This window comes from Mchenga conophoros, linkage group LG13 (genome assembly GCF_057382185.1).
Source record: "Mchenga conophoros isolate Kocher_MC1m ecotype Shallow Benthic linkage group LG13, M_conophoros_male_GT1.1, whole genome shotgun sequence".
Lineage (NCBI taxonomy): Eukaryota > Metazoa > Chordata > Actinopteri > Cichliformes > Cichlidae > Mchenga > Mchenga conophoros.
In genome coordinates, this window is record NC_140538.1 from 11742502 (window position 1) to 11768431 (window position 25930).

Genomic DNA, 25930 nt, shown 5'->3' on the forward strand with positions numbered 1-25930 from the left:
TATCATTTGTGTTTCATCACCTTTAGAGGCCTATTATAATAAATGTCAACAGTGCTTTCACAAGCAGCAATCCCTCCAGTCCCTCTACTCATGTTTTTAGAGAGAACAAATAACAGATACCACAAAATGCTCTCACTTCTCTGGAGAGTCATCCAAGCTACAGTAGCAGCAGCAAAAAGCCAGACAGATATCGCTGCCTTCTCAATTGAGTGCTACCAAAATAGAATCAAAAACAACAGCGGTTTCAGATAATTTAATGCAATATATCCTCCTTTACCAGGAGGGTAATTTCCTAAAAAATAGATAGTCACTATATAACGACTCTTACGCCACTTTCACATGTATTCCGAAACCCTAAACCTTTTTTACCAAACAGAGGCGCGTGTGAGAATATAAATGCTCATTGCTGTTAGTTCAGACATTATCCGGTTTTTAATCTGCCAACTCTCTAGCAAAAACTCTGCGTGATGCACTGATGTGCCAATAGCACAGTTAATAGCCTGGTGCATTTACAGCCAGGAATTGGGTGTCTTCTGCTTCCTCCCACAGAATCAAACTGAATATTTCCAGTAGCGTAAACGCCTCTGAAGCCGATTATTTCCTGCTGTCTGCTACATGCGAGAAAGAACAACTGTAGAAACCATCCTGACATGATTGTCTCAAAATTGTCTGAAGTTAAAGTAATGTGTAACTTCAAAGTGACTGTGTTTTTAATTTTGATTTGAATTTCACACTTTTTTCAGTCATACGTCATGTCACTCGTTTAAAGGAATTGCAATTTGTTCTGTCTTGCTTCTTGTCTAGCTGCTGTTGTAGGGCTAAACACTTGAACTACTCGCCATTCAATCACAGTCTAACACAGAGAGGTAGATAACCCTACAGATTACCCTCACCCTATAAGAAATTTAGAAGGATCAATTTACTGAACATGCATGCTTTGGGACTGTGAGCTCCACACAGAAATGCCTTGTTGCTGTGGACAATAATGCTAGCGACTGCACCAAATGACTGCCCTTGTCCTCAGACCCTAGATTCAATCAAATAAGAGGAAAAACACTCAAGAAAACACTGAAATAAGAAAGACAGAAAATTAACACAAGAAAATTAAAGTGAACTAAACTGCATTCGAATGAGGTCCACTGAAATTAACTGAAGGGAAATGCAAATAAGTGGAAGTAAAGTGAATGAGGTTAAATGAATTAAGTTAGTGAACCAAGCTCAGTAGAAGAAAAGGCAAAAGAAGACGGTTTGAATTTAATGCAAGAAGTTTAATGAAGGAAGCTGAAGTAACATGTAATGCTCTGGTCGTTCTTCTGGCAGTCCTAGCTGTGTTTGACAATATTTACACCACAGAAAGACAAAGGCTGTGTGCAGAGTGATGCAGCAGTTTCCTGTAGGGATTTAGTGCTTACACTTGTTAGAAGCATGGCAGATGGTGTGTCCCTATGAGGGACATTAACATAATGAGAGATTCAGGTAATAATGAAAGGAAAATTATGAGAAGTGTCAGTGCACAGTCTGAATAGTGCTTGTACCTCTTGTGGAAACATATGTTTTAGGTTTACTTTTTATCTATGCTAGATGCTTTGAGGATGGCAAACACAGCATCACAGTCAGCCCACTTTGGCACTGCTTGAAATTGTTCATCAACTGTCTGATAGTTGATGGTTGTAGAAAATGTATCTCAGTCCTTTGAGGTCATCTAGTACCACCACCAAAGTGTTCAACAAGTTATTAGCTAATATAAGAAGCTTGGACAGCAATCTGCATGCATTAACAATGTGGGTGCAATGCATAAACATTCCTGCTTGTTAGTACCAAGTAACGGACTAACATGAGAATTTCAAAAATATGAGAATTACATGCTACTGCTAACCATTTACTTTTTAAAAAAAATAATAACATCACCCTTCCTGAAAGATCCCTTGGCCCAGTGGGAGGATCCAAGGATTTTTTTAAACAGAGTCTAAATGCGTTCTCTTCCTATTAGAAGCAATTTTATTTCTTCTTTTATTTCTGTTGGATTTTTTTAAAACTATATGAATATATGATTCTAAAACCGTGCACATACAGCTAGGCCCTTATGAAGAATGCACCGAAATATCTTTTTGTAATTTTGCCTCTGTATACTACCATAGTGGATTTTAAGTGAAAGTGCAAACTTTCAGCTTTAATTCAAGAAGTTTACTTACTGTTTTAGAATAACAGCAATTTTTATTGGCTTTTATAGTCTTGCAATTTGTCCTCCATTTCCAAAAGCAACCAAAGATTTGGACAACTGACTGAGAAACAGGTAAGGCAGCTTCCTTCATGATTTCATCACAAGTAGGCAAAAGATCAGGAGTTGATTACAAGTATTAAACTTGCAGCTTCAGATATTTAGGTCTGAAACGATCCCAAAAATCCCATAAAGTAGGGATGTACCATCCAGTAAGGCCTGGAAGACCCAGAAAACAGTTAAAGTGAATGATTGCACAATTCCTGGTAAAGGACACTTTGGTTTGTTCCTCTTACTGGTCAAAGTATTCATATACATTCTTACAACACTTTAAAATATTCTCTATACTCTAAGAGTAAACTCCAGCTTTCACACAAGCACCGCTGCTGCTTTGTCCACAGCTGCTGCGGTGCTTTCGGCCTGCATGTAAGTGTTTAACCTTTTCATGATTTTCTCATATCATCGTTTGATCTATCTTTTCTAACATCAGACACTCCTCTGCCACTCTGTGTTTGTGATGTTTGCAGTGTGACCCCTTTCCTGTGAATACTTGGAACTAGACTGATAAATCCATAGCTGATGCACTGAGCTGATAACCACCTTTATATGTCCACTTAGCCTGACTGCTAATGTCAGGGTAAGTGAAGCTAAATAACGGGAAGATATCCTGGGCATATTTAACTTGCTCCCATAGTACCAGGCTCAACTAAAAAAGACTAAATGCAAACAACCACAAAAACAAAGCAAACAGCAAAACCAAGATGTAAAGCTGTCCGCCCCCGTGGATGAATTATGTCAATTGCTTTTGGTCTCTTGTTAGAAATTCCAGACAATGTAATATTTGTTATTTACCGCATTGCTTCCTCTTTCATTGACTTTCTTTTATCAAAGGTTTGCTCATAGTGCTTGCTGCATCATCAGTGGCTATCACTGTCAAAAGGTTTAATTGTCTTCTATCTATTTGAAGACAATAATATATTCATCATAGTGACAATCGCTAAAGGTGTTAAATGAGTTGACGTAGAGGAAGTGTTAGCCAGAGCTGCCTGTGCCAGAGACAGAAAGACCTTCCCAAAAGGACTTTAGCTTCAGGATAATACATTTCTGCATAGTCACTCCTAGGATACTGTGGCATGACTGATTAACAAAAATGTATACTCGATGTCACCTAAAACAAATAATTCAGAGGAAATCCATCTAATTTCAAGTCGGTTTTAGAGAGCGTATTTAACTCAATTTATTCATCCATCGTGGATGGGGCTAAGAGATTAAGTCAAGATGGAATTGCCTACAAAGTTAAAACAGTGGGCATCTCTTTCAGAGCATTTAATTTAAATAGCATAACTGTCTATAAATGCTAATGTTAATGATGAGGTAATGGGTGCACATTTAGTCCAGTCTTTTGTAACTTTATTTAGAAAAAACTGTGAGATGGAAAAGATTGTCCACTGGCTATTATGCAAAGTGCAGATAAGTGTGAAATTATATTCATTGTCCTTTCCTTCCCTTTGTTATGGTGTTTACCTTTGATACCTTTTCTTTATATTCTGTGTGAGCATAATAAATAAAAACACTTCATAACAAGGGAGTTTTTGCAAGGCTCGAGAACTTTTCAAACTTTAAGATTACACTTCAGATAGCACCACAAAAATCTCATACAGTTGCCTTTCATTATCAGTGTTCATTATCCAGATTAGAAAAGAGAGGAAGGGAATTAAATTACTAAAACTCATCATGGATTGTCTTCAGTTCTTACCGTACACTTGGAGCAATAATCTTTATTAGCAGCTGCCAGCGTTTTGTGGCTCTTCTTGCCTCAGGTTTTACTGTCTGGCTAATTGAACTAGCTGGATGCAGCCTGAGAGGAAAAACCTGCAGACTGCTCAGTACAGGAAAAGCATATTATCTCCTCTTCCAGCCCAATTATTATGTATGCAATAAACAAGACCTCTAACCCAGTGGTAATTGTCATATATAGATATTTTTTTTGAAAGGGAGAATACAAAAGAAGAAAGAACACTGCATTGTGTTGGATTGTGTCAATCTGACATTCTGGTCTTAATAGTAATTCTTCCTAATTTAAAGTGAACGCTCTCATTTTTATGAATCTATTTGTCATTTTTAACTCATGATCACAAAGCCAGTAAAGACCATGCTCTCACATGCAAGGTATGACATCTCTGTGTATCAAGCTGAATATGAATTTATGGACTTCCATCAGTATAAAAGCATTTTCACCCTCATATGTTATTTTTCCAAATATGTATTGTGACAACCCCAGGACATTAGGTGTCTCTTTTGGATTTTGTGTTGTGGTTTGTGCTGTGCTTTGTTCTGCAGGAGCTGATCGAGGTAACTGGCTGCACGACCTACACCTGGGCCCAGTGAGCCTGGCTGTTAAAGCTTTCTTCTTTCTGCAGCGGGTCTCTCACTTGCTCTCTGATTCTTTTTGCTTACCGGCCTGATTTGGACACCAGGTGTTTTTGAGTTGTTTGTGTTTCCCACAGACTCTGTACACACCCATACACGCTTTATACAGCTGAACTGCTGACACACACATTCACTTTAATTATGTTCTGCAAATACATCACCCTTTACTAGTTACCACCTCATTCAGTCTCTGTCTCTTTTGTTGCAGCCCGTGAGCCAGGTTGCAAAACAATATTAATGTGCAGTGCAGGCAAACATTCACATGATTCTCCGCTGCTCATTAGACAACTTACAATCTTTGCACTCTCTGAGTTTGTAAGATGCAGTCATGATTCTGTTCCTCTTGACCCACTGAACAAATCAATATTTTGATCTGCCTTTAAAGCTTTGACTGAAGTGACATACAGACTGGGAACAGCTTAGAGCTCAGTGACTTCAGGTATTAGATGCTGTTTAAATTGCAGACTTTGTCCCTGACAAAGATTGCTAATCAGCATCTAGAGTTCATTTTTGTATTTAATGTTTTTTATTCATTTGCTTCTAAAAATCCTCTCGCTGCTTTCCAATATGATTTATGAAAAAAGAAAAAAATCCACAGTTAAAACACCCATTTTAGTTGGAAGAAACTTTACTTTAATTCAAGTGTTTGTTCTGAATACATAACAGCATTCACTTGAGATTACATCACAATAGCCATGTGCTGTGCAGACTCAAATGCCTCATGCCTTTAGGTGGTTACATAAACCTGCAAAGATGAAGCCTATTTCTTCAAATTCAAGATGACAAATAGGTGTAGCCAGCTAGAATGAATAAACATTTGTCTGGTATAAACAGATCTGAGTCTGAGTATGGTAAGAAGATATCTGAGAAAACACTGGAGGTCGTAAGAGGAATGCGTCTGCCCGATGATGCATGTATCCCCTTCTGCGCTTGGTAACAGATACCAATCACAGGATGACTGCGTCCTTCTAAAGATTTTACAGGAGGCAGTTTAAGGTATTTTTAGCTTGCTGAAAAAGCATTGCATTAATACTTTGCAGTAAAAGTTGTTGGAGTTGTGTATAACTTCGATTTCTCCAGATCAAAAAGGACTAAAGCATTTCAAACTGAATGACAGAAATGTCAAATATATCTCTCTCTATCTATCGCTCTCTATATATATATATACACACCTACAATGATGTCAGTTAGAGTTCTGCTCTATACACTGGGCTGAACGATGCATTCAAGTGGAGTAAGAAAACCCCCCTGAAAAAAACATGCACCATACAAATTTGTTTTTGAGCTGAGATTTGATCTGTAAGGTAGAAGAAAGAAATGCAGCTGGTCTGTTTGACTGTGTTTGATGCCTGTGGTCAAATTTCCATTCGAATTTTGGCCAAATTTAAACAGAAAATCTGCACAAAGATGATGAATGCATCCATCACCCTCTCCGGGCATTAGCATCTTGTTCGATTGGGATAAACAGATGGTGGTGCTAATTCTCCAGCCTTTAAACGACTCCAGAACAGGGAAAACAGGGAAATGACGCAATTAAAAGAACAACCAATCTTAAGGAATTGTGATCTCTATGTTCATTTAAAATGCCAGTTTCATACAGCTGAAATCTCATCACTCCACAAAAATCTGATATTTTGCACTCTGTTAAGTGGCATGTTGCATTAATTTTTTTTTTTAACAATTTGTATAAAAATGGTAGGCTGAAACATTTCCAGTGTCGGTCAGTCTCAGGTTTACTTTGTGTGTTTTCTTTTCTGTTTAACATAATTACAAACCTGTATTTTCATTTGTCATAAGTTTTTTATTCAGGATTCAGTGATTTTTAAACATACCATTCTTTCTTTTGTTTCCCCACAAACCTCATCTTTGCCGTCCTGTCTTCAATCTTCATTCATATTATTTCAATAGAGATGGAGATGACAAGTACAGAATAAAAAGTGTCACAGGAACAGCGGTCAAACTTCGTGTACCCTCTTGAGGTGCTGAGGATGTCACATTTTTAGTGTTTTTGCCTTTATTGGATAGGACAGACAGACAGCACCAATTGAGCTATACTGGTGTCTAAGCATGACTTTTATTAGCTAGCTGAAACATATTATGTGTTTTAACATCAGTATTCTCAGTATATATTTCTGCTAAGTGTCTTTTTTAAGAAAAATAAACTTGTGAAAAGAACCTGGGATTTGAGGGATTTAATGAGGCTGGGAGGAGTCGTAAAAATAAAAATAAAATAAAATAGTTTCGATTGCTTGACACTGCACCATGTGGTTACATCCTGTTTAAACAAGCAGGTGATGTGCTGTGAATTTGATGTACTTGCACTACAGGATCAACAACCACCTGTGTAGCATATGAGGGTATTTTCTGTGTGAGATGCAATGTAATTCTCACCATGGCAACAGGACAGAGCCCCTACCACCAACCACTTCACCCAAGATGCATAAATGAGGCAGCACTGCTTCAGAGGAATTACAATATTACACAGTGTAAGAATTTCTAAAAGCATTTGTGGTGGCAGATTTCTTTTCTCATGTATTAATCACATATTTAATTATATCACATTAGTTATAGTAATATCACTTTCTCACTTTACCATAGTAAGAGCACTCCTGCCACTACTTTACATGCATGTGGAAAGTTAACACAGTGAGGCCATTGTAATGGGAGACATTAAACAGATAGTGAGGCTCCTTCTGCTTATCAGGGATGTAAATCCTTAGGTGACGGCCAAGCAGAACACAAGGTCATAATTCTCTCTGTGAGGGAGGAGGTATAGCCCCCCATGAGAGGGGCCAACATGTAAGAGTTTGAGGAATGTTCTTTGTCTGTGTCTCTGTATGTAAGATGTAAGGCCGGTGGCCACAATTCAGAGATAGTCCTGGTGTTTCACTGGGATGCTCTCTCCACATTGCAATGTGTTTATTAAACCCACTTCAAATCAAGTTCACTGAGTGTGTTGCAGGTTATTGTTAAAATTTCCATAACACATTCAACATCAGAAACTTAATTCTTCAAACCATTTATTCAAGTGGCTCTGCCACAGAAGCCAAGTGCATACAACTGCATTTCACAAACAACAAACAAACAACAACAACAAAAACTGATGTTGTGTGAAATGTGAATAAAAACAGAATCCAATGATTTGCAAATCTCAGAAACCCATATTTTAGAGCATAGAAAACATATCAGATGTTTAAGCTGAGAACTTTAAGAAAGATATTAGGTCATATTGAATTTGATGGTAGTAATATATCACAAATTTTGAAGGGCACAAAGAAAGGATGGAAAAGTGAGACTACAAAGAAACAGCTGCAGGAACATTTTTCAAATTATGAAGACTATGTCGTCATCTACATCAAAATATTTAGTGAATCTGGAGTGTGTGAATCTCTGTGTGCAAGGGAAAAGAACACATTTCATTATTGTATGCCCATGATCTTCAGGCTTTAGGCACCACTGCATTAAAAAAGGCTTTATTTTGTCATAGAAATCACTGCACTGCACTTCCAGAAGTGTACTACTCACAAATGCAGGTTGAAGCTTGATCATCCAAAGAAGCAGCCATGTGTGAACACTATCCAGAAATGTCACCATCTATTAAAAAAGCTCATTAAAAATGGATTGAGGGAAAGTGGAAAACTCTGGTCAGACAAATCAAAAGTCAAAATTCTTTTTGAAAAACACGGATGCTCCATCCTCTGTACTAAAAAGGTGGGGGCCATCCAGCTTGTTTTCTTGTTGCTTGTAATCACCTGCTCATTCTTACTCAGTCTCTTTTCACTTCTCCTTGTCACCTGCTCTGTGCACCCACAGAAAACACACTCACCTGGAAACTAGCTCAACTGTCGTCTGTGGAAACCTCCAGCTCTACCTGCTTGCATCTGCCATCTCCGCTAACTCTTAGATACCCACCAGCTGCCCACAAACTACCTCCATTCACTCCTAACTCAAGCGAAACTGTTAATAACCACCTGGATTTCTCACATGAATCATATTCCTGTTTAAGACTCCAGTTAAGCTCTTTGTCTCATCTCTGATGGAACTCCCATGTTCAAGCATGTAGTGCTGTTGAATCTCCAAGCCAAATGCCCTCTATCCGTAAACCAATCACTCCTTAACAATAAACACTCCAAACCTGCCAGCTGCTGTCGGAGTTTGTTCTCGGGGACTGCTTTTTGCCAAAAGAAAAATCCCCCACAGCTTCCAAGTAGAAGAGTCCGGGTGCTCAGCTGGCCTTCCTGCAGTCCAGACCTCTCAGCAATTGAAAACATTTAGAGCATCACAAAATGAAAAATGCGATAAAGAGCACCCAGGACTACTGAGTAGCTGCGGGACAGGATTCCTCTTACAAATGTCCAGCAAATTCTGTTTTATGGACTGTTGTTTAAAGAGGGAGTAGTACAGACTAGTAAACATGGCCCCATCCCAACTTTTTGACACACGTTGCTGCCAGCAAATTCAAAATGAGCTAAGAAGTTTTTATAACACATTGTGGAAACAATACTGTAATCCATATTACAAGAGCTAATAGTTTCTGTAGTACCTTTTACAGTTTTCTGACAGGCAGCCTATCCAGGGTATCAGTCTATCACAGAGCTGAGAGCTGGGATAGGCTCCTCTAATTCTTTTCTCAGTGCCTGCAGAAATCCCTCTAAAACCAGAAAATCGGCTGATCCGACTTATGATCAGATAATTGTAATCTGTGAAGGACAGAAAGAAAGTGATACGGTTTCTCATCACTGGTTGGCTGCACTGCCCAAACTAATAAGAATTAAAATCTAACGAAAAGTCAGAGAAGCTCATAAAGTCATAAACAGGACAAATTAATTTGGTTTTTTTTTAAACGATATTAAGCAGCCATGAATTTTATTTATTATCAGAGTAGGCTCCTTTAATTAGATTCATCACAAACACAGGTGGGATTAAGAAGGATTTAGCTTCTTGAAGCGAGTGTTGTTGTGATTTGGTGCTATATAAATCAAATTAAACTGAATCAGCAGTGGTTGGCATAGCTTGACATCAACTTTGTTTTAAAATAGGTTCAAACGTGTTAATATATTTTTTCCTCCACTCAGGAACTGTTTTGTAAGAAAGCAATCATAAATAGCCTACTGCATGGCAGCCACATGTAGTTACTTATTAGTAATGTTGATTGGTTCATTGCTCTTATGTCTGGTTAATAAATAGAACTAAACAAATGTTATTTTAATCTTAATATTATTTTATTTGTTGTTTTACATAAAACCCTCAATATTTCTTTATTCTAAGCTTTCTGTTGGATGATGGTGGAAAAATACTGGGTTTAAAAAGCTGAAGGTTTCCTTAAAAGTTGACTTTGTATTTATAACCTGAACTCTGGTCAGGTTGCTGAAACCCCAAATCCCCAGAAACATTACTCAATACATCAAGTCGTGTTCTTTCAGAAGTACAGCTCTGGAATTAAGTGAGCCATTCCTAAATTGATTCCCACATGAATATCAGGGAACAAAATCTGAAGACCAAAAAAAAAAAGAGTCCTGTATTAGACAGATGAATAGGCTAACAGTCGGTTTCTTTATCCTTTTCTTTAAATGAATTACTATCATTAAGATTGACATGACAAGTCTGTCCATGAAATTTAGCTGCCATCTGTGCTCTGTCATAGCAATGAGTGTAGCATCTCTTGGTGCAACACTTCTCAGTCTTGCGCCGCTGAATCACGAACATATCACTGCAAAACACATTTAGAAAGGAAGCTGACCTTTTTGAAAAGGGCACTCAGCCATAAGCTCACAGAAGCCTTGTGGCCACAGAAGTAAACCTGTTTCTACTATTAAAGTCAGAGCTGAAAGGAAACCGTTTTTATAATGTCACAACCAAACAGTGTGGAAACAAAGAAATGTAACATCATCAAGAGTCTTCATATACAACTATAACATTTGTAGCATCATAAATGATTTTCAAATATGTAAATAGGACTTGATGTTAGTTAACTTATTTAAACTTGCAAATGTGCTAATACACCAAACATATCTGCCCATGCATATGAATTTAAATCAAGTGCAGAATTATTCACTGCATTAATGATTATGTTTAAACACTTACAAACCAAAGCAGTCTTTAACTGGTCTTAGTCAGAGTGCTTTTGCTGTCTAAACATAAATATATATATATATGAACAGGATTCAGCATCTGAACCATGGACTACGGTGATTACGTCCACCATTCACCCTAAACATCACTGTGGCACTTCATTCTATCAAAACTGCGGAAATACTTGTATTATAAAAAAAACAAGTTTTCCAAGAAATTCCCACTGTTCAGCCATCAATGGAATTTTTAATCACAATCAACAAAACACTTTAGCAGGATAACAGAAGGATACTGGGTTGAGCTTGTCAGACTTAGCCAAAGTGATAAAACTGTTCTTTCACAAAAATAGCATTAATACTCCCTTTTTTAATCACTTAACACACAGATGAATTAAGCTTTCAAGTTCTTCTTACTGTGCAATTTGTGTTGATTAAAGTGTTTGCAAGTAACAATTTTACAGCAGTGACTTTGAGTACCAGTAATGATCATGTTGAAAAGCTTTACTCTGGAGCCTTTGGCACATTTGTTCAATGATCTTTTGTCATTTTTGAAGCTATGTGAAACTGTAATGAGACAAGTGGGGACATTATCTCGATTAAAATCAATTCCTATTGGATTATGCCATGCTACATTCCCCTGCTCGGCTCACATAATTAGAATAAAGCACAGAAACGGAAATCAGAAGTGAGAAGCCTCATCAAAGCGGTACATGTGCAGGCATGGGTGACTTGACACATAATCACGAGTGTTCTCTTTGTGTCCTCAGACAATGCTGTGAGCATTGTATTATCCTGCAGGTACTACAGAAGCAAAGACTATCACTGTAATGCTTCACTTTAAAACAAATGTGGTGACAGACAAAGTAAATGTCCTGCAAATTGCTGCTCATAGAAACTGATACCAAAGCTGAAGCATTTTCTGGTGGTAACAATAGCCTGTTTCTTAGCTGGTCAGTCCAGTCAGAATGAAGAAAGAAAGAAAGAACCAAGAAGAGCTGAAAAAAGGAAGGAAGAAGAGAAATAAGGGAAGAGGGATGAGAATGAAGAAGGAAAGTAAATAAAAATTAGGGAAAGAAAAATGTAATGCGTAAAATGCAGAGAAAACAGAAAGAAAGGAACGTAAAGAAAAAATACTGAAGTACTGAAGGAACAAAGATGAGCAACAAAAAAATCCCAATGACAGAACTAAAAGAAGAGGGGGGGGGGGGGGGGGGAGTGAGGTAAGAGAAAGGAGATGTTAACGTGTAGAATGAAAAAATAAAGGAGCAGGGAAGTTAAAAGGAAGGGGAAGTGATCAAAAAGTATATAAGAAATGAAAGAAAATATATAAAATATTTTAAGAAATTATAAAAAAATGTGTTTTAAACCCAAAATGGTCAAAAGAGTGAGCAGGGGAAAAGAAAAGAAGGAAGAACGGATGGAGCAAGGGAATAAGGGAAAACACAACTGGGGGGTTAAAGGTGGAAAATGAGAAAAAAGAAAGAAAGAAGGAAGGAAGGAACGAAAGTAACGAGACTAAAAGGAAAGAAGGACGGAGCAAGGGGGGACTGAAGGAAGCACAACAAGGCATGCGAAAAGGGGTGGGAAGGAACGAATGAGTAGACATGTGCGAACAAAAAGGGGAATGAAAGGATAGGAAAGAGGCAGTAAGAAAAAGAGAGAGGAAAGACCCTAGAGTGAAAGAAGAAAGCGAGCGAACTAATTCATTTTCACGTCGTCGCTTCTGTCCGGTGCAGGCTCGCTGTGCTGCGCGAAGATCGTCAGAAAACTCGTTCAGGCTGCCGTTAACCCTCAAACCGTCAATACGCACGGCACATTCTTCAACACGCTGAGGTTTAACGCCACCGGCGGCCCATCCCGCGCCTTACAGGCAGAGCTGCCCCGAGCACACGACAGAGAAGCACCCAGCGGGGCATCACAGGCACCGAGTGCGCTCGACAGGCACCTGAGGGGAGGTGAAAAACGCGCCTGCGGTACGTACCGGTCGAGGACCATGGACAGCGCCGGCAACTGCTCAGAAGCGGATCAAAGGAGCCAGCTGTGCTCGTTTTATAATGGCAGCAGCTTGTGTGGGAACTTCACCGACAACACAAGCTTCGCCGAGGGGAGTAGAGGGAACAACATGGAAATCGACGCCAATCCGGTTATCATAGCGATTGCCATCACCGCTCTTTACTCCATAGTGTGTGTCGTGGGGCTGGTTGGAAACGTGCTGGTCATGTATATCATTGTCAGGTAAGGCGATTAAAAAAAAGAATGAAAAGAAAAAACTCTTACACTGGTTTGAGTGGATGTTTGTTCTCAGACTTGTTGCACACAATCAGAAATGACTTCCAACATTAATTCACGGGTGTGTGTTTTCGTCGTGTGTTTTTATGAAGCTGTGGGAAACCATGTGCTTGCGGTGTTGACAGCGCTGCGAGCACAGCTGCCGTTCGTGCGTAAAAATGCCTCCAACAACGCAGCAAATTGCTACAGCGCCAAAACCCGAGCTGAGCGAAAGGAAAGGAGGGAAAGAGAAAGAGTGAAGGGAAGAGGAGGTGTGCACAAAACACACTACTTTTCACTTTAAAACAGTGGCAGCTGACATCTCTTCATCTGTCGCTTTTAACCACGAGCAAAAATGATGTGATGCTGTGACGTGATGACAGCACGCGCCATGTAAGTCTCGTGCGAACGCACACTCCCCGTTCAATGCTGCTACCTTCTTGTGCGCAAAGGCGTCGGTGTCTTGTGTTCGAGCAAATTCAACGAAAGTCTAGAAATAGTTGGGAATGGTGTTAAAGCAAACACCTGCTAATATAAAGCCTGCAAGTGCTAAAAGTTAAACAGGTTGCCCGGCTCTGAATCCACACACTAGATGAGCAGATTTGTGGATATTTGCTTTCTAAAAACAGACATAAGCTATATGTTCAAGCATGTTCTCTGTTGCTTCTTACGTATAGATAACCAACCTCCTTGCCAAATTTCATATATCATGTTCACGTCTCACTGATACGTCTATCTAAAATGCCTTCCCTTCACGGGGTCAGCTTTTATCATTTCAATCACTTGGTACAAGAAGCACAGGGTGATCATACATGTTTAGTCCTACAGACTTAAAATCCGAGGCCACTTGCCTTTTTATTGTCAGTGTAGACCAACTGGAATAATAGAAATAGTCTTAGTTTCATTGTGTTCATTGGTTCACCACTGATTAAAAAAAACTTCCACCTACTTCAGTGGACCTCACTGTCAGAAGCAGGATTTCACTGGCCTTTAATTACACATGAACCCCTGACATTTATATCAGTTAAATGCTCCCTGGTGTTGTGGATTTGTTATATATATATGTATATATATATATATATATATATATATATATATATATATATATATATATATATATATATATACAGACATATACTCACATATATATCAAAATATATACTTGTATATACTTGTATGCATTTTATATATATACCTGCACTGGAGTTTTTATATAATGGAATCACTGTGATAAGCATTTAACCTACATGTTTGAAATCACAAGACCCACACATCTGGGTCAAATATTATCCACAATTATATTAATGAAGTTTGTGCCACTTGTTGTATGAGCATATGTGATTAATACTGTCTGAAATGAAGTAATTAGGATCAACAAGTAACCTTTCATTGTCTTATGGCCAACGGTGACAAGTCCAAACAGGGTTAAATAAACTTGGCCCTGCTAAGATGCACCTGGGAGCCTCTCTGCCTGTCTTCGTTGCCAGAAGGTGGTGAACCGCCCATCTTTAACCAATATGGTAAACAAACTTGGCCCGGCTGAGAGTGCACCTGGGACACTTTTTGCCCATCTCCGTTGCTCAAAGTTGTGAGAAACCTTTCCTTAACGTATATAGTCGCAAACCCCAGGCAGCAAACCTGACAAAGTTGTCAGGAGGATTCATTGTTTTGTCTCTGCAATCAGTTTGATATCTGTAGTTTTAATGACTTTTGGATTCGATCTGGCCATAAAACTGTCAAAGGGATCCAATTAAAAATGATAGATGCTGGGAACAGTGCTCAGAAAGTTATGGAGTAGTGCCAGAAAGTTGTGTAACGCAAGTGTCGGAGATTAAAGAAGGGACAAAGTGCAAATTGACAACTGATTGGGGAAAAGTAATGACAAATATATTACATCAATAATTGGGGGTGTTGTGTAGAGTTAGAAAATACTTATTAGTTTAAATTTAATTCGGTCACTGACCCTATGAAATGATGGGTCAGATGCCATCTTTTAAAATTTGCAACTCAACACTAGCCACTGGAATGCTATCTTATTCCAAACGAGGCTCGTTTAGGTAATAAAAAGAAGCTGGACTGGTGGAGCAGGATGAGGATGTGAAAAGCAAGAATACCTTAAGGGCTGAGGGAACAAAAACTGCTTGGCAGCCAGTGGTGAAAGTTAGGAGTGATTGCCTGCTTAATTGGTCCAGTAGAGTCATTGAAGTGTGACAGTGCAGAGAATTTGCCTTCATGCAAGTGATTGCCGAGGTGACTTCTCTGGCTATGTTGACTCCCTTCACTGCTAATAGAATATATAACACTTATAATTCTCCTCACTTGTCCACTAATTCAAGGGCAGGTGAACGCTCATGCACACATCATCCCCACACTAATTGCAGTCTAATTGCTTCCTGAAATACATGTTTTCCTAAAGAATGCGCACATCTATGCCGGATGTTTTTTCCTCTCTCCCTTTTTTTTCCACATCTGTGCCGGATGTTTCCTGCACCAAATCACTTGCAGCGAATCTTCTCCCTTCTGCCTCCATAGCAACAAACCTGAGTGAAAAACAAAGGAAGAACAATGCAAAACTGTAAAATGTCTTCTGATGTCTGGCATTTATCAGTTGGTGTGTTAAAGCCATCAACACAGACTGTATATGGTGAAGGGCATCACTTTCTCATCCTTGGCTGTTTTACCAAAGCATAATAAAAAGGAGCCCACCCAATGATCCCTGGCTCCTCTCCATAGTAATCAGAAGGCTGTAAGTCCTAATCCTGACAGGCAGCCTGGAGCCTGCACAGGCACTTCTGTGACCGAAAAGGTTTTAAGGATTTTTGCAACTTTTTGAGCAAATGAGACTTTGTGGGAATTGCAAGGACGCTAGAAAATATGTTTAATTTTCACAAAAACCACAGTCCACCAGGGTCATTAGCATTCATTATTCTCTTTGTCTTTCTCCCCTTCTCTGCATGTCTTATGCTCTTTTCTTTCTGTCAGCAGATTGAGAGTGAACTGCCATTTAGCTAATGATACACTGTGGATATTTACTTGCAAACAGAAATGTAGTTTTGAATTCTCTGTCCCCATCGAGTCGTAGTTGAAAGTAGTTTGTTGAAATTAAAAAAGAGATATCAGCTGCTGAGGGATATTTTCTCCCGCTTGCAGTCTGAATAATGATAACCTTAACGCTAAAAATTTTTATCTCTCTTTCACTCTTTATCTCTCTGTCCTCTTGCTGACTCTTATGGCCCTTCACAAAACTCTGCAAACATCTGCAAACATCTGCAAACTTCTCGCAAGCAAACAGACATTAACAGAGATCCGCACGCTCAATCGGGAATATCGATTGCGGATGAACAGAAACTGCTGGGCTCCACAAGGAGTGTGCTGCCGGTGCTGAGTGCTTCCTGTTACCATGGAAACGCAAGGAGGTGTTTTGAGCGTGATGAGTGCAAAGTGACTCCATCACCACCAAACCGAACCCCATCTATCCTCACGAGGAGCTAGACCTAGTTGGGCACATTTATCAGCTTTCAGTGTTTCCTAAACTGTAATCGATTGAACATCTGCAGGCTGACAGGCTGACCTGCATGCATCCAACCACTGCTGCTTCCTCTGTACTGCATATAGCTCCACAACAGATGGCAGAATTCTGATGGTACTCTAACACTCTAAATTCTGCATATCCCCGTTCATACAAGAGCTTCTCTCCAGTGACATGAAACATGAAGAATCTATAAAAAACGAATTGCTTGCTCATAGCTACCTGAAAAGCTAAAACAAGATAAGAAACACACACCTTGGTATGTGCTTTATTGCTGAGCAAGCAACGGTCAAAAAGATATGCTTAACAAGCATATTTTCAAAATCTAAATGGTATTACCTTTTAAATTCAGTCTGTAAAAGGCATTTTGGCCTCGCAGGCCTTATGTAAGATTTCACTTTGGTTATTCCAGAGAGATTAAATGTCTGTTTCAGAATGATTTAGACAAGTAAGTCTAGTTTTTTGTAATAAAACTCCCCTTTGTGTTAATCTTCTCTCAGCAAGAAGCACTGTAGGGAAGGGCCAAGAGGGTAATGGTCCCAAAACAACTACAGTTCAAAAGAACTACTTGATGTGTATAACCAAGACTAGCTTCATATTGACTTTATCTGAACTAAACAGATCCTGGGGGCCTTTACTTCAAGTCTACTGTAGTATGGAGAGGTGGAATAGTTAGATAATTAAGCTTTAAATGTACAGTGCTTAACAAATTTGTTAGACCATCTGTCATAAAACTGGAAAACACAAATGTTTTAGAAATCTAGGAAAAGCATGTTTAAAACGAATCATTTCATTCTTATTTATTATATAAATAACAAACTGAGTTTACATTTTTATCATCAAATTTCAGCTTCTTAGAAGTCAGAAGTTAGTCAAGCAATGCATTCAACCACTACAACTAATTTTTCTGTTCAGGAATGCAAATAAATAACTGAAATTTTTATTATGTGTTCTTTTTTGTGAAACTATGAGTTTGAAAATTCAGAGATTATTTATTATAATAATGATATTTTAGATTTTTAAAAATCCTTTCTGTTAACGAGCTTGTTCATACTGGTAGAGCTACCATTGCACCTGATGGTGGCCAAATAAATGTTATGCACTATGTTTGTGGACACAGCAGCTCCTTTAAAACAGCTGCATTTTGTGCAGAATAAAAATCTGACATTGTGTTACAGATAGTAACCAACAATTAGCAGGAAGTGGATTGTTCAGGAGGAGAATGACCTGTACCTCATTAATACCAAGTTGGTTGCTGGGTATGCATACTGAAAAAGGTGAAAAACTGCAGGAGCCCTCAAGATTGACTTGTTTTTCTCTAGATCTTAAATGTTCTCTCTGATGAGTGTCGGTAGGTTGTGGTGGCTTGGGAAGCAGACACCTTTCATGTGAATTTTTGAGCATCCTCATGCATGATAGATGTGACTTCTAAAGCCTCTTTATAAAACAGATTTGTGAGAACGTTTGATCTTCCTGTAACTTAAGCACAAAAACCACATATAAAATTTTAAGCACTTTGATCTGAAAATCTCTGTATGCATATGCGTCCCAGCCTGTGGTGAACTGTACTCAGGGACACTCTAATGAGCTTGATATTTAGCTTCGTTTATCTAACCAAATATTTTTTCTCCCACTAAATGGTATGTGTTGCCTGGCTTTTTCTTCTTCTCGTTTTAGTTTATGGCTATATTTGGGCTGATGTTATATAAGAACAAATCATAATTCAGATGCTGTCAGTTGAGGCTGATTTAAGATTTACAGATTAGAGCTGCACAACTTACAATATTTATAGACTTGGTTTTTGTTTCGCTAATCTTTTTGGAATCAAATGGGAGCCGTTCTAAATCTATAAACAACCCCTTCTAGAGTTGCTCTGCAGTGCATGGATTTTTCCAGGTACAGCCATGAGATCGTAAACTGACTAAATCAACAGCAGACACTCGTAACTCCCAAAGCTACCAGCACATTTGTATTCCTCCGTGATTGTACTTGGCACATACTTCTCTTCTTCAGCCAGCATCTGAGAAATGGTGTTTCAACCTCTTTTTTGTAACAGCTGGACATGCAGCAATCATGTTATATGGCTTTGATTGCTGATAACCAATGACAACGGAACATCTTGATAATTGCCTCTTGCATGCAATTACCTTGTTTGCCTTTGAGTACAAACTCACCTAGAACAAAATGAGTGAAGACAAATTTATTTATGGAGTAACATTCATCCTTGGCAACAATAAAACTATCAGCTGCAAATGAAGAGTGATTGTTTGACTCGTGCATTTACGAGACGCCGTCTGAACCTCAGTGATCATTGCTATAATCGGTGAGCAGGAGACTGACAGCACAGCATGAACCTCTGAGAGACACAAATTCAGCTTGCTGCGTCATGCTAAATTTGTGTATGTGCGCACAACAGGGTGGTACAGAGTCTAATATCTTGCTAAGGAGACAATTGTGGGTAGAGCATGCAGAGAAGTAATTAGCCTGTCCTTCCTGTGTGTGTGTCTGTGAGTGATGAGTTCCCAAACACCACTGGACACTGCTGGAGAATTAGAGCTCTGTCAGTCTGCTTCCAGGAGCAGGTGTTCTGTTGAATTTAAAGACCGAACGAAACGAAGAAGTTAGACGACAACGGCGAGCGCTTCACCAGACTGTGGAGAAAGCAAAATGGGGTTTTGTTGAGTAACGTAATGACAGGCTCTTACTGTAAACACTGAGAGGATGAAGGAATGATGATTAATTAAGAGGAAACAAAAGACTGATTTTGCGTCTTTCTGTACTCGATGATTGATGGGAGCTCTTGGCTCTTTTGTCCATCTGTCATTTCTAAAGTGACTCACTCTCTTACCCTAACTCTGCTCTTTATACTCTATGACAGGTGCTGTAAAACACGTCTCTTTTCATCAAGGCTGACTTTTTAATGAGATTGGAAGGATCTGTTCTTCTGTAGCTCTTTATCTTTTTACTTTTTAAAAAGTATGACGTGCCTTTAAATTCATTTATTGCCACAACTCACAAAAAGATAAGCAAGTAAACAAAGCAAAGAGGGCATGCGATGACCTCATCTGAAGTGAAATTCATCACAGGTTGACAGTTGACAAATATTTTCACAGCTCTGTCGCACTTCCTGATAGAGGTCAAGTACTTCACGTAAAGCAGAAGGTCCGCTTTACATTTAAAAGGTTGTTTCTAAAGGACAGACTTGGGATTTTATTTTATCTATTTCCATATTTGTTATTTCTCAGGATGGAAACACATTACCAGAGTGACTCACATTGAAGTGCATAGAAATGGTAAAAACCATGAGCAGGGCACAATACAGACGTTTTTGAATACACGCAGTTTGTGTGATTTATGTCATTGTGGTCCAGATAACCATATTTGGAGATTGTCTGAAGTGTTTTGCAAACTAAATGCAAGCATACCCAACTAGGCCAAGTTCTCATTGTGGTTTTGATCACAAGATGGACAATATTTTCCTAACACATGAATTTAATGTCTGCAAATACCTGTCAGAGCTGCCAAATTTCAGCTCAGCTATAATTTGATAACAGCTTTAACTGTTCTAATAAACTTATGTCATTTTCTGTTGCACCCATATTGGATAGTTTCCATTCCTGAGGCCATATTTTACAGGCTAATTAAGCGCTTGCATTAAATTAGTTTAATTAAATTCTTGGCTTCAATGCTTTAAAAAACAAACTAATTTAATAAAAGTAGTTTTAATGACATGGTAGTGACACATTATTTAAAATGTTAACATTATATTTTGCTGACAGGACAAAGACTGAAGTGCTTACAGATTTCAAGCTAATGATACAAAGTATAACATTAATTACAGTATTTTAGCCTAAGTGTTGCACATGTTCATGATTTTACAATAGTTTTTGTTTACTTATCTTTTCAGTGAGTCATTGACCTAAGAGTTGTTAGGTTAGACAGTGAATTATCATTAATATGAATTGATGTCTACACCAGCATAACATCTTATTTCAGCAGCACAAAAACTTGCCTCCTGTTATGTCAGAAAACCTTCCAAGAAGACAGAGAAAAGGTACATGTTTTATGACTTAGTTTAGATTGCACATATATCTTATTTTATTTTACCTTGAGATTAATTATATACTTTTGCATTGCATTTTATTACATTTCAATATGGCACATACATACAATCAAAGGGTTTAGTTGTTTGTTTTTTGACAGCTGTTGCATGAAGTTAAACTTAAAAACACCGCAAGTTCTAAAATGGAAACCAGTGAGTGGTTCTCCTCTTTTGAATATTTGTTATTACTCATTAAGAAAGCAAAACTATCTCTTATTCAATTATTGATTGATGGAACAATCAATAGATTACTCGATTACTAAAATAGCTGCAGCCCTAATATATATTGCCAAAAGTATTCACTCATCTTCCTTCGCATGCATGTGAACTCGAGTGGCATCCCATTCTTAATCCATAGGTTTTAACATGATGTTTGCCCACCCTTTGCAGCTATAGGAGCTTTAGCTCTTCTGGGATGGAATGGCTTTCCAGAAGTTCATTTGTGAGGTCAGACAGGCACACAGTTTCTGCAGTCATTCATCCCAAAGGTGTTCTCTCAGGTTGAGGTCAGGACTCTGTGTAGGCTCTTCAAGTTCTTCCACACCAATCCCCCTCTTCTATATCCTTATCGAACTTGCTTTTTGTTCTGGCGTGCAGTCATGTTGAAACAAGAAAGAGCAATCCCCAAACTGTTCCCAGAAAGCTGCAAGCACAAAATTGTCCAAAATGTATCGATATGCTCCTGTCACTGGAAATGAGGGGCAAGTCGGACTCCTGAAAAGCAAACCCACACCATAATCTCCCCTCCACCAAACTTTACACTTGGAACACAGCAGTCAGACAAGTGCTAGTAGCTCTTCTTCTTGTTCAACATGTAAGCATAGACTAAAACACTTGTAGGTGTATACAGCTCCCTCAGATCTGGACGAATTGTAGACTCAGTACCAGAGATGGGCAGTAACGCGTTACAAGTAATGCGTTACTGTAATCTGATTACTCCCCCCCCCCCCCAAATAACGAGTAAAGTAAGGGATTACTATTGCAAAAACTGTAATTAGATTACTGTTACTCTCCCGTAAGCACGCTGCGTTACTGCGTTGCTAAAACCGTGATTTTTTGCGAGAGTGTCTCATGACAATGACGTAAGCGAGTGCGACGTTCGTGACAACAGCTGTGTTCAGATCAACAAAGGATAATATATCGAGTGCAGAGAGAGTATGAGCTTGCAGCGTTTAAAGTGTGGAAGTACTTTATGCTTGGGAAGAAAACTTCTTTTTACAGCAAAAAATCCCTAAACTTCCGAGCAAGCACCAAGTGCGCTACGACGTAATAGGAAATTCACAGAGAAACTCGCGGATTCTTCCACTGACCGCCGCAGCACACCTGCACCAGGGCAAACCTCCGCCTACCCCACTCCTGCTTTACAGGTGAAACTAGAGCAACAGGACCGCTAGTCTTTGATTTATTTTCTGCTGTGTTTCACTTACATTTATTTGAAAAACTGAGTGTAAACACAAAAAATATTTTATTTTATGTGCTGGAATGTGCACAAAATAGGTTTAAATGTTAAACAAATTTCTTCCAGTCAGAGAATGTTACATATAATTTAATGTTTGCGTGATGCATAAAGTTAAAAGATTAAAACTAATAAAACAAGTTTTAAAAAGAGACTTTTCCATTTGATTACATTTTGTATGATGGATTATGCAGAAAACGTAGAATTGGGCTGAAAGATCTATCGCTTTATCACCTATTCAGGTTGAAAATTGTGTTTTTAAAAAGTAACTAGGTAACTAAGTAATTAATTACTTTTGAAAATAAGTAATCAGTAAAGTAATGGGATTACTTTTTGGGGGAAATAATCAGTAATTAGTTATAGATTACTTTTTTAAAATAACTTAACCAACACTGCTCAGTACACACACAGTACCTCATCTAGGATACTGAATAACACAAGTACCTTTGTGTTTCAGGATTTCAGTATCAAACGGTATTAGAAAGGTGTCCTTCAGTATGACGTCTAGTGATGTCTCTAGTGAGGGAGATAGTCTTTGTTTGCTAATCTTTGCTGTTAGCTTTCTTTTTGTGCAAAACACTTGCTTTGAATAACCATATAATTAAACTTATTGATCTTAATCACCGCTATTACTAAGAGCAAAATCCCTGTGTGTGTGTGTGTGTGTGTGCATGTGATACCATTATCCTTTGCACACTGGCTTCAAGAAAGACTGCTGTATAATGGGAACAGTAACAATGGAGTATAGATGGATGTCTTAATCTTTATACAAATTAGTCGTGGGGTTGAGGTGATAAAATGCTATAATGTCTCTTATTACTGTTCAAAGCATTCGCCCAAACAATCATATTTTTTTATTGAACTGAACAACTGGCAGGAGGGACATGCCCAGTTGAAACCGTACTTAAGGTGACATAAAAAAAAAAAGTGACCAGGGTGCTTATTCAGACATGAAGCCTACACATGTTCACATGCCGTCACATTAATGGAAAGGAGTGCGTGTCTAAAAGAAGATAAAAGGCACAGCAGTTCTATCCTCATCACCATTTTTCTCTGATTGTTCATGGATATCGATCTCCTCGTATCACACTGCAGTCAGGTCAGAAGCATTCTGTTGATAGGTGCTTTTATTAAATGTTTCCATAACTGAGCATGTGTACAGAAGAGAAACTGTTGCCATCAGTGTGGTAAGATAAAAATATGTGCCAGAACATTTAAATATGAAAATATAGAATTATACTTTTTGAAGGAAAAAAAATCTCTAGGGATGTTTAACACCCTACAGTGGTGTGTTTGATGTAGAAAAGCCTGAAACTCCAGCTTGGTACTGAGTTCATTAATTTAGTTGAATATTATTTAAAATGCTGATTTTGTAGTCTTTTGTAGTCTTGACTTTACAGGCTTTACAGTATTATAACAAAATAAAAACCTTCCTCTCGACACTCTTGAGAGGAAGGTTTTAGCTGCGAGACAGTTAAGCAATATTTACAAAATGAAAAGCAAAAGACTTCTCAAATGGCTTGTGTGGGGTGGAATTGGAAAAGCAGAAAATACACAGAAATGGAATACTTCTATTATTTCAGTCATTAAAAAATAAATCGCACATAACTCCTGCAGCTTGTAAAATCATAAGTGCTTAAGTGGAGCAGCAGTTATCATTTTAGAATATAGGAAAGATGTTTTGTGTGAGTTGTCATGTGTATGTGTCACTGGCAGCCTGTGAGCATTGACCCTCAGCTTGAGCAGAGGCACATCTGTCACAACAATGTCCATCTGTCACAGTGTGACCACCACGGCACACTTGCTGAGCTGTTTACTCCCTCAGTAAATGTGTAATTATTCATCTTTTCTATTTGTCTGCCACTTTTGTGTATGTGTGTGTGTGTGTGTGTGTGTGTGTGTGTGTGTGTGTGTGTGTGTGTATGTTTGTGTTTACACATCTGTTTCCCTGTGTACACGTGAGTACCTGCATACGTTGCTTGACAGCTCAGGAAATCTTCATGCTAAATCATGGCTTCTTCAGTCCATTTCAGGGAGAACTGTGCCTCTATTTTGTATAACAATCCACACACATACACAAAGTTTATGAGCGTTAACAGTAGTTTCAAAGTTTACATGTCACTGGTAAGTTTAATGCAGTGGGAATAGGAAAGTTTTAGCTGAAGAACAGGATTAAGGGGCATTAATTCATTTAAGCTCCATGTGTGTACTTTACTGATACTAAAACATACTGTGGGCGATCGTGGCTCAAAGAGTTGGCAGTTCATCTTGCCAACTCTTCGGACACAACGAGCGAGACTGTCCGAGCCCTCGGACAGTCTCGCTCGTTGTGTCCTTGGGCAAGACACTTCACCTGCCGCCTACTGGTGTTGGCCAGAGGGGCCGATGGTGCGATATGGCAGCCTCACTTCTGTCAGTCTGCCCAGGACAGCTGTGGCTACAACTGTAGCTCGCCTCCACCAGTGTGTGAATGTGAGAGTGAATGAATAGTGGCATTGTAAAGCGCTTTGGCTCTAATCAAATCAAATCACTTTTATTGTCACATCACATGTGCAGGTACATTGGTACAGCACATGCGAGTGAAATTCTTGTGTGCGAGCTTCACGAGCAACAGAGTTGTGCAAAATACAATAACATAAACAGGCAAAATATACGAATGGCTAAATCTGAAACTAATAAATATATGTACAATATATAATAGTTTAAGCAAAAAAATTTTTTTCTGGATGTGTATACTAAATGTTTTTCTACGTGTGTGTGTGTGTGTGTGTGTGTGTATACACATATTTTACAAATTAAATAGAGTCAACAATAAATAAAATATATAAAAATATACAGAGTTGAGACATGTGCAGAACAGAGGCGTTACTGTACAGTATGTAGTGCATAATGTTGAAGTTCCAGTAGTGAAGCTGAGGTGTCTATGACGTGTTCAGCAGTCTGATGGCCTGATGGAAGAAGCTGTCTCTCAGTCTGCTGGTACGGGACCGGATGCTGCAGAACCTCCTTCCTGATGGAAGTAGTCTGAACAGTTTATGGCTGGGGTGACTGGAGTCCTTGATGATCCTCCCCGCTTTCCTCAGACACCGCTTCCTGTAGATGTCTTGGAGGGAGGGAAGCTCACCTCCAATTATCCGTTCAGAGCACCGAACTACTCGCTGGAGAGCTTTGCGGTTGTAGGCAGTGCTGTTGCCATACCAGGTGGTGATGCATCCAGTGAGGATGCTCTCAATGGCACAGCGATAGAAGGTCCTGAGGATGCGGGGGTTCATGCCGAATCTTTTCAGTCTCCTGAGAAAGAAGAGGCGCTGCTGCGCCTTCTTCACTGTTTTGTTTATGTGTACTGACCACGTAAGATCCTCAGCCAGATGTACCCCAAGGAACCGGAAGCTGCTCACTCTCTCCACAGCAGCGCCGTTGATGGTGATGGGGGTGTGTACTTCTCTGCACCTCCGGAAGTCCACTATCAACTCCTTTGTCTTTGCGACGTTGAGGGTGAGATGGTTGTCTTGACACCAGTGGGTCAGGGTGCTGACCTCCTCCCTGTAAGCCGTCTCATCACCATTGGTGATAAGACCCACCACTGTAGTGTCGTCCGCAAACTTCACAATGATGTTGGAGCTGTTAGTGGCCGTGCAGTCGTAGGTGTAGAGTGAGTACAGGAGAGGGCTCAGTACACACCCCTGTGGAGCACCAGTGTTCAGTGTGACGGGGGATGAAGTGATGCTGCCCAGTCTGACCACTTGGCGTCTGTCAGACAGGAAGCTAAGGATCCAGCTGCAGAGGGAGCTGCTCAGTCCTAGATCCTGCAGTTTCCTGTCCAGCTTCGAGGGAACGATGGTATTGAATGCTGAGC

General features: G+C 39.1%; 1 protein-coding gene across 3 annotated transcripts in view; it reads left to right on the top strand.

Annotated features, from left to right (window-relative positions):
- Positions 1–11942: 11942 nt before the first annotated feature.
- Positions 11943–25930, top strand: part of oprm1 (opioid receptor, mu 1) — a 49235-nt gene continuing 35247 nt past the window's right edge. For all 3 annotated transcript variants that reach the window (XM_085296468.1, XM_085296469.1, XM_085296470.1), the window contains exon 1: positions 11943–12954. In XM_085296468.1, coding sequence (XP_085152594.1) covers positions 12713–12954 — 242 coding nt within the window. In that variant the 5' untranslated portion in view covers positions 11943–12712. The remainder of the gene's footprint in view (positions 12955–25930) is intronic.